Genomic DNA, 12,913 nt, shown 5'->3' with positions numbered 1-12,913 from the left:
CCTCCCGCCGACTGGGACGGCCATGGGGCTCGGGGGAAGCTCTGGGGCCGAGGAGCGGCCATGGAGGCCATGGCGGCCAGAGGGGGAGCGCGCGTCCCCCGCAGCGCCCCGGGCCTGCACTCTGCCCACACCGCGCATGCGCCGCCGCTGACCGCTCCCCCGGCCGTTCCCACTCGGCGGGAGGGGGGGGGACGGACACGAAGACACCCCCCCCCCTACGTGGGCGGGCTCGGGGTGGCCCCGCCCTTCCCTACCCGGAAGTGCTGTGGTAGGAGCCGGAGGCGCGGTCACGTGAGGCAGCAGCATGGCGGCGTGCGGTGAGTGTGGGGCCCGACCCGGCGGCTCCGGCTGAGCGGGGCCGGGCTGGCGCCGTCGCGGCGGAGGGGACCGTGTCGGATCGGGGACCGGGTCAACCCGGGTCCGGGTACTTCCCGTGGCATCAGGCCTGGCCGCGGGGGCCGGTTCTACTCGGCCGAGGCACCCCCTTCCCACCCCGTGGCAGGGCCGGGCCGGGCCGCGGCCCTGTCCGCCCGCCCCGCCCCGCCCCGCCCCGCCCCGGGGTGAGGGACCCGCTGGCGGTTGAGGCTGCGCCCGGCGCCCCCCTGATCTCTTCTCCGTTCGCAGGAGTGTGACCGGAGGGAGCCCCGCCCGCTCCGGAGCCATGGTGACAGCGGAGGAGGTGGCGGCCATCGGCCGGACGCTGGTGGACGCGGCCCAGCCCCTGCCCGCCCGGTTCCGGGCCCTCTTCACCCTGCGCAACCTGGGTGGCCAGACGGCCGTGGAGTGGATCGGCCGGGCCTTTGGGGACGGCTCTGCGCTGCTGAAGCACGAACTGGCCTACTGCCTGGGCCAGATGCAGGACGAAGCGGCCATCCCTGTGCTTGTGCAGGTGCTGGAGGACACCAGCCAGGAGCCCATGGTCAGGCACGAGGCGGGTACGATGGTAGCTCCTGCAGTTGTGGGTGCACGGGAAGGGTCTGGCCTGCAAGTGGGATTTGCAGATGCTTCCCCCCCATACCGAACAGCTCGTGATGGACTGATCCAGCTTGGGTGTCATAGCTTGGAAAACCCTGAGGTGTGTAACCACCTCACCATGTCCCCTGGCTGGACTGGTTGGCCAAGCCTTCCCCTTCCAGCTGGCCAGGCTGGCTCCTGGCCTGTTTATTTGCCAGGCTGTCTCATTTAGGGTTGGTCAGAGTCAGGCCTGTGTCCCCACTTCAGAGCGGGGTGAGGCTTTGCTGGAGGACACAGCAGGGTGGTCTTCATGTAGATACCTTGGTAATGTCCTGACACATCCTTCCTTCTTTCAGGTGAAGCCCTGGGTGCTATCGGAAATCCCAATGTGCTGGATATCCTGAAACGCTATTCGGAGGATCCCGTGGTTGAGGTGAGGCTCTTGGGGGTGGGGGCATCATTTCCCCTGGGCTGCAGCGCTGCTGGTCCAGGAGGGGGAGGCAGGTCTCTCCTGGGCAGCCCCTGGCCATGGACAGGGACACCATGAGCAGCATCCTGCTGTGTGCTGCTGCCCAGCTGCTGTCGGGAAGCCCTGGGTGCTCTCCCAGCGGTGTACGTTGCCGTCCCACAGCTAAGGCTGTGTCTCCATCCCTGCAGGTGGCAGAAACGTGTCAGCTGGCAGTGAGGAGGCTGGAGTGGCTGCAGGAGAACAAGCAGGAGTCGGGTGCCAGCCCCTACCTCTCCGTGGATCCTGCTCCCCCTGCCGAGGAGACGGACGTCACCAAACTCCGCGAAACCCTCCTGGATGAGTCACGCACACTGTTTGACCGCTACAGGGCCATGTTTGCCCTGCGAAACCTGGGGGGCCAGGCAGCTGTGCTGGCGCTGGCAGACGGTAAGGGCCAGCGTGAGGCTGCCTGCAGTCTCCTTGCTGTAAGTCTGTACAGGTTAATCTGGGATTAGTCCTTCCCAAATCCAGGGCTGCCAGAGCTGCGGGGCTCTTAGGCTCTTCGGCTCTTCATGCATTTGTTTCTAGAGCTGCTGTCCCCATGTTTGCTTGCAAGAGCCACGTCACAAAGGGCTCAGTGCTTTTTAGTGTTTCACAGCCCCCCTCGCCATCCTTCAGGCCCCCTTTCTCTGTGGGAGGGGGTGGAACAGGGCACAGTCTGTCATGTTGGCTTGGGACCAACCAGTCTGACCTGGTGGGACCTGGTGCCAAGATGCTGGAGTCCTGTTGTCCCATCCTGGAAAGTCAGAGCCTGCCAACCTGACCCTGGGGTTTGGGAATAGCTCTGGAGGGGGGAGTGAATGTCTCCTGAGTGGGGAAGGGGCAGACCACAGTCCAGGAACCGTTTGGATCCAGCCCAAGAGATGTTGGACGAAGCTCTCCAGCCACCTGGGATGAGCTGAGGGCATGTCTGCACCGAGAAATGAGGCGTGCAGGGATCTGTGAGCTCCTGCTACAGCTGTCTGACTGAAGCTTCCTGCAGCACAGGAGGGCTTGAGGCTGTGGCTGTGCTGCCAGTCCACCCCAGGCACGTCATGCTGGTGGGGCAGGGCCCGCGGGCAGCACAGGCTCCCCAGGGCAGGGCAGGGTACCGGCAGCTCTGCCGGGAGGGTGGGTGCCGCCATCACGAGAGGGCGTCCCTACACCGCTGGGGCACGGCTGCGGGCGTGCGGTGTCAGGGCTGCCCTGGTTGTGCGGTGTCAGGGAGCAGGTTATTTTGTCCCGTTCCCCAAGAGCCCCTACAGGTCTGGGGTGGCGATCACTGACTCTAACCCCCGGCCCAGCCTGCCCCATGGTTTCCCCCAACTTTTGGGTGGGGAGATCCGGCCAAGCATCCCAGTGCACTTCGAGGGCAGTGGTGGCTCACTCTCGCCTCCTCCCTGCAGGACTGCGCACCGGCAGCGCCCTCTTCCGCCACGAGATTGGCTACGTGCTGGGTCAGATGCAGGATGAGGCCTGTGTCCCGCAGCTGACGGCCGCCCTGCGCAACCGCACCGAGAGCCCCATGGTGCGCCACGAGTGTGCCGAGGCCCTGGGCTCCATCGCCCGCCCCTCCTGCCTGGAGACCTTGCGCGCCTTCGCCCGCGACGAGGAGCGGGTGGTGCGGGAGAGCTGCGAGGTGGCGCTGGACATGTATGAGTATGAGAATGGCACCCAGTTCCAGTACGCCGACGGGCTCTGCAAGCTGCAGGCCTCCACCTGAGCCCTGGCTGGGGGGGGGTACAGGCTGGGCGTGCTGCCTCCCACCCCCGCCGGCTGCGCTTTCATGGCCGCCTCCATCAACATGGATCTGTGCCTTGCCGCGGCGGAGGTGGAGGAGGAACTGGATTTGCTCTCTGGCACAATTACAGCCGCCTTCTCCCTCCAAATCTAGGCTGAGCTGCTACTTGCCCCCCCCCCCGCCCCCCCGCCATCCCCTGTTTCCTGGATCTGCCCCTTTTTCCCTGCCAGGATCAGCACTGTCTGCCCGCAGCCTGGCTCGGGGCTTGGACCAGGTGGGCTCCGCTCTGCACGTCGGAGCCTGTCGCGGCTGCGCGGGGCCCGGGGCTGCTCTGGGCTTGTGCTGCCGTGGCGGCTCGGTGTGAAACAGCTCTGCTTTCCCTGCCTGAGCTTTGCTGGGGGGGCCGGAGCTGGCTTTGGGCACTCGCTCTCGTAGGCTGTAGTGGTGCGATGCCTCGAAAATAGCCCTTGGTGCTGGTGCTGAGCCGGGTCCCTCCTTGCTTCTGCGGTGGAGAAGCTGCTGTGGGTTTGGCCGCTCCTGTCGGGGCAGGCCAGGGCTGCGCTTACGGCAGCCTTTGCCCTGGGATGGGGGTTGTTTCATGGCAAAGTTTGGAAGATTTGGCTGCGCTTTTTCTTTCTGCAGGGAACGGCGCTGCCATTAGGGCTTAGAGGGTGAGGCAGAGCCTGCCCGGACTTTCCCCAGCATTTAACCAGACCTGGGAGGGCTGAGGCTGGTGTCTGCTGCTGTCACCCAGCACCCAAACCCCCGGGCGGCCCAGTGTGGGCACTGGGGGTTGGGGCTGGCAGGGAATAAAGTGCTGGAGGGGGGAGCTCCTGTGTGAATCGAGCTGTGATTTAGCCCTTGCCAGGATGTGGGGTGCACCCAGCGCTGCGGGGTCAGGCTCCGGCGGGGAGCCCGGGGGCTGCCATAATAGAATAATGGAACAGAATCGTTTAGGTCGGAAAGGTCGTCGAGTCCAACTATAATGGGAGGAGAGAGCACATGGAGGCGTCTCTGATGGCATGGGGTAAAACCTGCCTCCCCACAACCCTGGCAGGCCCAGGGAGGAGAGCAGATGTTGCCCAGGGGGTGCCCCAGGAGCCCCCATGCTGCTGCCCAGTGGAGGGGCCGATGGGGTCCAGCTGCACCGCAGGGACTGGCACTCTGCTGACGGGGCTTTTCCCCTGGACCGATGTCTCCTGGGCTCAATCCTCTTAGTCCCTAAAGCTGCTGCTGCGACCGGCTCGTGGCCCTGGGGCTTGGGGGTACAGCTGGGGTGGGGGAGCCCCAGCCTCAGCCCAGTTCAGGATCCCGTGGAAGGGGTTTTTACTGGAGACGAGTAATTTTGGTCGCCTGTACATGCTTACTGGAAGTCAGACGGGCACACTCGAGTGCTGTGGATGGGGCTGCTTGCACGTCACGTGGAGGATGAGGGCCACCGAACCTTGATTCCTCGGCACTGGGAGACAAAGATCGGATGTTTTGGAGTCAGCAGCTGTTATGGGTCTTGTTTCCCCCCTTCCCTCACCCTCCATAGCCCCTGGGTGATGGGCAGGACCCAACCGCCACCCCCAAGCTTTGGGGTGTCTGCGCCCCTCTCCCTCTCCGATGGGGCAGGGCAGTGGGACGTGTCATTTCCCCCTTGCCACGTTATCCATGTGAGGTGGCTGCCAGCTCCACGCTGGGACTGTATCGGCACGTGGGCTCTGGCGTGCTGCCGGCATCTTTCCCTGGTGTTCGCCAGTGTGTTTCTCCCTCTTTATCGCCCCGGCTGCTCCAACCCTTGCTCCCCGCTGTTCTCCAGCGTTTCCACAGGTGACTCACTCGCACCACGCAGGGTTGTTTCCAAATCTCTCTGCGCCAGCGTTTGCCTCTGTTCTCTCCCAAATGCCTTTTAAGCCCAAATTGGAATGAAACTGGCATTTTTGTGGCCAGGATCTTGGCCAGGGACGACCTGGGTGCAGCAGAACTGGGATGTGTGCCGGGGCGGAGGAGGGCCAGGGCGTTGAGTCCTGACTTGGCGCTGAACCCCACGGACACCTTCATCCCTCCCTGGCCAACCAACCCACACTGGGAAGGGTTTGGGTTGTTAGTTTTGGGTTTGTTTTTTTTTTTCTCAAGGCTGTTGCTGGTCCAGGCCAAATCCTGCACCCTCCCGGTGCAGAGGGCACTGCTTTCAGGCAGTGCCCGGACCCCGCGCTCCTCTGCGATGCTGGGCACCCGGGTGCCATAAGCAGTGGCCAACATGAAGCTCCAGGAAGCTGACAGCCCCTCGCTGGGGGGCTACTTTGCTGCAACTGGGCTCTGCTCAGCAAAAGCAGCACTGTGGGACCCCCGCCACGGCGTGGGGCTGTGCCACCCATCCCCTCTGCCCGTCACCTCCCGGCTCGGAGGGCACCGTGTCCTCCAGGGCAGGGCGCTGCAGCTGGGATTTCACACCATCTGCTCGGGGGATGCGGGGCCTGCGGAGGGATTTAACTGAGCTCGGAGGAGTGGGAGGAGGTCTCGGTGTGTCCCTCCCCATCCCTGCTTTTGGGGGTTCTCCCAGCTGCAGATGGTTCCTCACTCCCAGGGGGATGGAGGTAGCTGCGGTGCTGCCGGAGGGGCAGATTCTGAGGACCGTGAGCCACGTCGGAGCCCGCTGGTCACCCCCCGGGCTGAGCCCGACGGGGCTGTGCTCGGATTAGCAGGCGCTAAGCTCCTTCCCACGGATGCTCTGTCCTTCGGCGGTAGCGGGTGAGCGGCTTCCCTACCGCACGGAGGGCAAGTGGCACTGCCACCGGGCATGGGGACCCCGCTGTCCCCGTGAGCCGCTGGCACCGAGGAACCCCACGGACCCTGATGCCACTTGTCCCCTGTGACCTCCCGTGCGGCAGAGGCTTCGCTGGCTCTGAGCTGGGGTGCAGGGGGAGCTGGCAATGGCCCTGGTGGGGGGCACCCCGCTCCCCGGCACCGGGGGGACGTGGGGGCCACGGCACTTGCTGCAATCGCCCCCCGAGGAGGATGGGGTGCTCTATGTGGACTACAAGCCCCCTGCCCTGGACAGCATCCGCCTGCCCCGCTATGTCCTTTACCTGGTGATGGCGGCCACCTTGGTGCTGGTGGTGGCTTACGCCATCGTGGGGCATCTCATCAAGGACCTGGTGCACGACTTTGCCGGTGAGTGCTGCCCAGAGTGGGGTCGAGCTTTGGGGCTCCTTATGGGGCTGGGCAGGGGGGAAGGGGTGTCCCCCAAACCCACAGCCTTTACCGTGGCTGCTGATGGCTCCGTCTCTTCCCCCGCAGACTGGGCGTTCGGGCCCAAACTGGAGGAGGAGAAGGCGGTGATGGCCGAAGGGACCGTGCCAGAGGTGGAGTGGCTGGAGGAGGACGGGGTGCTGGCAGAGAGGAAGCCGGACGGTGAAGGCACCGGCGCCCTGCCCGGCATGGACATCCCGCTGGGGCTACTCACCGCCACCCCGCGCAGCTCCATCTCCTTTGCCGACCCCCACAAGAAGAGATTTTTTTAGGGGTGGGAGACCCCCCCTGCCACCACCGGGACCCAGCGGCCGTGCCTGGCCATCAGGTCACAGCACAGCCGCCGCCTCCAGACGCGGGCACAGGGGTGACGCTGCCCGGCGCTGGCACTGGCACGCGGCTTCACCGTCCTCGGCACAGCCCCACACGCTTATCTCGGGGCTGCTATCGCTGCCCCCCAATAAAGCAGCCTGCCCCAGCCCTGCTCGCTCGCCCCTTAGCCAGGCGTGGGTGCTGGGAGGTGGCAGGGCTGGGACGCCCTGACCTTCGCCTGGGGACACAGCGGCGTCCCTCGTGGAACTGCCCCCCCCCGGGCATGGGCGCGTGGGGAGGGACACGCGTGTGGGGACACACGTGTGGGTATATAAAGGCGGAGACCCCTGGTGTGGGGGCACAGCCCGGACGTGCGCGTGTGCGGATGCGTGTGGGTGCAGGGGGCACGGATGCGGGGACACATGCAGAAACACGGCACAGCCATGTGTGGACGGACAGACGGACAGCTGTACACCGAGGCTGGGTTTGCCCCCACCGGCCCCCTCGCTGCCCCGACGCTGCCAGGCTGTGCCCCCTCCCGATGGAGCAGAGCTCAGTGGCACCCACAGGTGTCCCCCAAAGCCAATCTTGGGGGGTGAAGCACCCGTGAACCCCACTTGAGCACAGGATGGGGACCGCATCGTACAGACCCCCATCCACTGCATTAAACCCAGGCTGGCGCTGGTGGGTTGTGTCCCCCCCCCCAATTCCTCCAGTGGGGACCACGTCCCCAGGGTCCTTCTTCACCCCTCGGGGAATCACCATGGGCAGTCCATCCTTGGGGTGCCACCGGCCACCCCGTGCCTCAGTTTCCCCTGTGCTCTGGCGGGTGGGGGCTGGGAGGCGGAGCAGCTCGCCCTGCCAAGGTCTCGCCGATAACACCGTTAATATTTAGCTCTTCGGGGTACCCGGGCGCTTCCTGGGCACGTGGTGGGGTCCTGCCGGCAGCAGCCATCGCATCTGGGGCCCAGCTGTCCCTGGGGGGGGGTGGGGTGTCAGGGGAGTGGCCTGGCACTGTCCACCCCCCAACGCTGCCCCGTCCCCACGGCGTGGCAGAGTGGGAGCTGTGTCTTTGGGGATGGGACACTGGCCCGGATCTGCCTTAGCCCTTGATTGTCCATCCATCCACCCATCCTTCTGTCCATCCACCCACCTAACCGTCCATCCATCCATCCACGCATCCATCTGTCTGTCTGTCCATTGGTCTGTCCATCCATCTGTCCACTCACCCACCCGTCTGTCCATCTGTCTGTCCGCCCACCCATTCATCCAAGCATCCATCCATCCATCCGTCTGTCTGTCCATCCATCCAACCTTCCATCCGTCCATGCATCCATCCATCTGTCCATCCATTCATCCATCTGTCCATCCATCCATCTGTCTGTCCGTCCGTTCACCCACCCGTCCGTCCATGCATCCATCCACCCACCCATCTGTCCCTCCAAACACCCACCCACCCATCCATCTGTCTGTCCCCCCCTCCCTCCACCCACCCACCCATCTATCTGTCCCTCCACCCACCCATCCGCCCACCTGTCTGTCCCTTCGTCCACCCACCCACCCCTCCCGTCCGTCTGTCCATCCCTCTCCTTCCATACACTCAACCCCCCCGGGGATGGACCCCAGCCCTGGGCATGGGGCTGCCATGGTGGTCCCTGAGGTGGTGGCCGCTGGGTGCCTCAGGGTGCTGGTGGCTGAGCCGGGGGAGAAGTGCCACCTCCGGAGGGTTATGGGAGCCGTGTTGCCATGGCACTTGGTGGCACTTGTCCTCTTGAGCCCAATAAAAGCCGCCCGTTGGCCCCGGGTGCAGAGAGCGGTGCCGGCACTCGGCCCCAGCCAGCGACGCGGGAGAGGAGCCCACCGGGGGGGTGCAGGATCCGGCCGTGCCCCAGCCCCCTGCCAGCCTCCGCCCGAAAATGCCGAGGGCTTCGCAGCCCCTCTCGTTCCTGGTCCTGCTCGTCCTCGTCGCCACCACCCAGGGACAGGCCGGTAGGTGCCCCCGCGGCCACCCCACCCCCCCCCGCGCCCTGGGGTGCCCTCGGGGGTGGCTGTGCCCACCCCGGGACATCAGGTCAGCTCCTGGGAGACCTTCCCAGCAGGACCAGTCTGTCCCAGTGCCCCTGAAGTGACCATTTTGGGGGCAGAGCAGAAAGATTTGGGGTACCTGCCCGCTGTCCCCAGTGCCCCCCCACCATGCGGGCACCTGTGCGCTCTCCTGGGGACGCGTTGGCTGTGACCGGTGTGGCTTCCTCGGCACCCAAGGGACAGCGGGGAGGGGGTGGCAATGAGCACCTGCCCATGTCCCCCGGTGTCCCCAACATCCCCTGCTGCTGGGCTCGGCACTATTGGGACCCTGTGCCATGGGATGGGGGCTCCCGTCCCCTGCAGGATGGGGTTCCCCTGAAGCTGTCCCCATCCCTGTCCCTCTGCCGCGCAGCCACCGGTGCCAAGGAGCTGCAGCCCTGGCTCGTTGGCCTCACGGCCGTCGTCGTCTTCCTCTTCATCGTCTTCGTGCTCCTGCTCGCCAACCGGCTCTGGAAGATCAGGATGCACAGGTGGGACGCTGCGGCGGGGACACATCCTGCACCCACCTCGGCGGGGAACCCCGGCCATGCGCGGGGCCGGGAACAGGGTGCTGCGGGGTTGGGGACGGGACCGTCCCTGGGCACCGCTCACCCTCTCTCTCCCCTCGCAGGAAGCGGGGCGGCCTCCAGGAGACCCCGGGGACTGACAGGTACCACGACCCGGCCGCTGCGGGGCTGGCACCAGGCACCCCCCGTGCCTCAGTTTCCCCCTGGGGACAGTCACACGCTGGCGGTGCCATGCACGGCTCGGCGGTGCCGTATGTGGTCCGGCGGTGCCGTGCGTGGCCCGGTGTGCCCTTGGCACGGCCGAAGGCGATGGTGACACCCGAGGGAAGTGGGCCGGGGTGCCCCGCCATGGCGGCCATGCCTGGCTGACGCCTCCCTCCCGGCAGGCTGGAGCACGGCGGCTGCGCCAACCCGGCGGCCGAGAATGACAGCGACGACGAGGAGCGGACCAAGGCCACGTCCCTCTGAGGCTGTGGCCGTCCCTCGCCCACCCGCTGCCCGGCCCTGGGGACGCCCCGTCGAGCACCGTGCCCTCAGCCCCGTCCGCCGGCCGCGGATCCGCGCCGGGTTTTGCGGAGCGGGAGGTGCCGCGAAGCCCCGGGGTGGATCGGTCACCCGCCGGAATGGCTCGCGGAGGGCGGTGGCCGGCGACAGGAACAGGGTCGTCCCCCCCCGTCCTCCCCTGACCCGGGGGGTCCCGCCCGTGGGGAGGCGGGGGGGGCGCCCCCGACCATACCCCAGTAAAGGTCCCCAGTCTGCCCCGGCGTCAAGTGTCTGGTGTCACCGGGACGGGGACGGGACTGTCCTGTGGCCCCCGCGGGGCTCCGCACCCCCGGGATGGGGCTCCGCACCCCCGGGATGGGGCCCGCGGCGTTGCCCCGTTGCCCCGGAGGGTGCTGGGTGCGGGGGCAGCACTGGGTGCCACCGGGGCAGGGGACAATGGCGGGTTCCTGGCGTGTGACGAGCTGCCAGGCCTCAGCGACCTCGGCACGGCCGAGAGCCGGTGTCCCCCGGCATGCCCCGACCCGGGCGTCCTGCCCCGCGTCCCGGGGGTTCGGGGACCGGCGGGTGTCACGGGGGGTTGGGGACCGCCGGGGGGGCGCATCCGGCCTCAGCACCCCCGTCTGTCCTGAGCAGCTCTTCAGGACAGGGCCAATGGGGACCGCGAGGTGACGCACAGCTTTGGCCGATGATGTCATACGGGTGAGGGCGATGACGTCATGCAGGAGAGGCAATGATGTCGTGTGCAGGAGGCAGTGATGTCATGTGCAGGAGGCAGTGATGTCATGTGCATGAGGCCGTGATGTCACATGGAGAAGGTCCTGACGCAGAGGAGGTAGCGGCAGCGCCGCGTCCCCATGTGACCCCACAGCCGCACCCACCCGTGTCCCTGTCCCCACGTGTCCCCTCTCTGCCACCCCACTGTCCCCGAGCGGGCGCACCCTCAGCCACCCACCTCATCTGGGCCAGCAGCACCCACGGGTGGGGGTCCCCCCTCCAGGGCACGGCTCTGCCCCAGTATATCCCAGTACACCCCAGTGCCCCCCCCCCCAACCCAGGCTGGGGCACCCAGTTCCTCCCCAGGGTGGGCGCCGTGCCTCAGTTTCCCCCGTGGGCAGCGAAGGAAGGGCGGAGGCGGGCTGGAGTTGAAGCATAGCTTGTTTAATTTTTATACATTTTTTTTTTTGTCTTTTTTTTTTTCTTTTCTTTTTTTAATCTTTTTTTTTGTGTGTGTGTGTGTGTCAGTTTTTTGTTGTTTTTTTTTTTTTTTTTCTTCTTTTTTGTCTCTTTTTCTCATTTTTTGCATAGGGGAGGGGAGGGGGGGAGAAAAAAAAAAAAAACAACCAAAAAAAAAAAAAGACCCCCCCCCAAAAAAAAAACAAAACCCAACCCCAAACCAAAATAAAAACAACAACAACAAAAAGAAAACAAAACAAAAAAAAAACCCAAAAAATCCATAGTCACGGTCAGTAACTGGTATGTAGGCAGGAGCGGCGGCTATCGGTAATGGCTGCGTACAATGGTATAATCAAATATCGTGAAGCACCAGGGAGGCGAGCGGGGGGGGTCGGGGGGGGGGGAACATGCAGGGGCCGGGGTTGGGGGGCACAACCAGAGATTTTGGGGGTCCCGACCCCCGGCTCGCGGCCCTGGTGCGCTCGGCGGATGTGTAACGGCTGCGGCAAGCGAGAAGCGAGAATCCGGCTAACTAATAAAAATATAACTGCCAGGGAGGGGGTACACCCCCACCCCCACCCCCCCCGGGGGTGGTAGGAATTGGGGAGGGGGGGGGGGTGAGGAACACACCACACATGACACCCCCGAAAAGGCGGGCGAGGGCAGCCGGCGGCGCGGAGGCACTGCGGCGGGATTTTTGGTATGGGTGTGAGTCGTGGTCCTGCCGGCTGCCGCCTCGACGCCTTTTTTGGGGCGGTTTACTCTCCTTTTGCCGCTCTTTGCCCAATGGGGGGGGTGGGGGGGTGGGAACCCCCCCAACCCTCAACACCACCCCCCCCCCACCCCCCCATTTCCCAATATAAAACCCAAGAAAAAATAAAAGGTCTCCAAAGGTCACCAACTCCGCTCCCCATCGCCATCATGGGGGGGGGGGGGCACCCAGGGGTGCTGCTGCATTGGGGGGGGGGGGGCACCCAAGGGTGCTGCCCACCCAGGCCGGCGGCAGAGGGCCCCCCCCCCCCGAGGAGAGGAGGGGGGGGGGGTGTGGGGGGGAGGAACCAGAAAGCAGCAATTCCAAACTCGGAGTCGAAAAAAAAATACCCCCTAAAAAAAAAAAAACAACCCCCCCCCAAAAAAAAAAACCCCAAAAAACCAAACCCCAACAACAACAAGAAAAAAAAAGAAACAAAACAACAACGAACAAGACATATATATATATATAGGGGGTTTTATATATATATATATATATATATATATTTCCTTTGCGCTTTTAAAAGTACCTTAACTGTGTTTGTCGGCCGACAGAGACCCGCGCCCACCTCCGGCCCCTGCGGCCCCATATATATATATGCGGAGAGAGAGAGAGATATATATATATATATATGTACAGGTTATTTATTTTTTATTTTATTTTTTTTTTTAAATTTTTATTATTTATAGCTCACGAGGACTATTTTTACTGAATTGTTTTTTTTTTTCTCTGTTATTTTTATTTTTTTTTTTTTTCTTTCTTTTAAGCCGACGAGCCCGACTAAAAACCCTCTTGGAGAGACTGTAGTGCATGAACACCCCCCCCCCGCCCCCCCCTCCCCCCCTCCCCCCCCCCCCCCCCCGCGGGAGCCCGGGAGCGGTGATTGTCGAGCGGACACCCCCCCCCCCCACTTGCCCCCCCATCCTGCCTGGGGGGGGGGAAGGGGGGGGGAAGGGGGGGACGACACCCCCTCGGAGCATCCCCCGTGATGGGGGGGGGGGGGGCGCACCCCGCTTTGAGCCCACCCCGATTGTGGCCACCGAGCCCAGAGGCTGCGGGGGGGGGTGGGGGTGGGGGTTGTTAAAAATTAAAAAAAAAAAAAAAAAAAAAAAAGGGAGAACGATTAAAAAAATAAAAATAATAAAAATTAGTGGTCGTTCCCC

At 64.3% G+C, this 12,913-nt stretch overlaps 2 protein-coding genes across 2 annotated transcripts; both read left to right on the top strand.

Moving 5' to 3' along the window:
- Positions 1-289: 289 nt before the first annotated feature.
- On the top strand, positions 290-4,013 carry DOHH (deoxyhypusine hydroxylase). Its single transcript, XM_082495438.1, has 5 exons — positions 290-317; positions 625-935; positions 1,311-1,387; positions 1,612-1,849; positions 2,848-4,013. The coding sequence occupies exons 2-5, from the start codon at positions 662-664 to the stop codon at positions 3,162-3,164; spliced, it is 906 nt and encodes a 301-aa protein (XP_082351564.1). The 5' UTR covers positions 290-317; positions 625-661; the 3' UTR covers positions 3,165-4,013.
- A 1,992-nt stretch (positions 4,014-6,005) lies between these two features.
- Positions 6,006-6,905, top strand: SMIM44 (small integral membrane protein 44). The gene has a single exon (XM_082495273.1). It carries the CDS (start codon positions 6,101-6,103, stop codon positions 6,689-6,691), a length of 591 nt encoding a protein of 196 aa, XP_082351399.1. The 5' UTR covers positions 6,006-6,100; the 3' UTR covers positions 6,692-6,905.
- Positions 6,906-12,913: the final 6,008 nt, after the last annotated feature.

This window comes from Vanellus vanellus (genome assembly GCF_965231255.1).
Source record: "Vanellus vanellus genome assembly, chromosome: 25".
Classification (NCBI taxonomy): domain Eukaryota; kingdom Metazoa; phylum Chordata; class Aves; order Charadriiformes; family Charadriidae; genus Vanellus; species Vanellus vanellus.
Note: the sequence above shows the minus strand (reverse complement) of the source record. Positions and strands in the feature narration are given on the sequence as shown.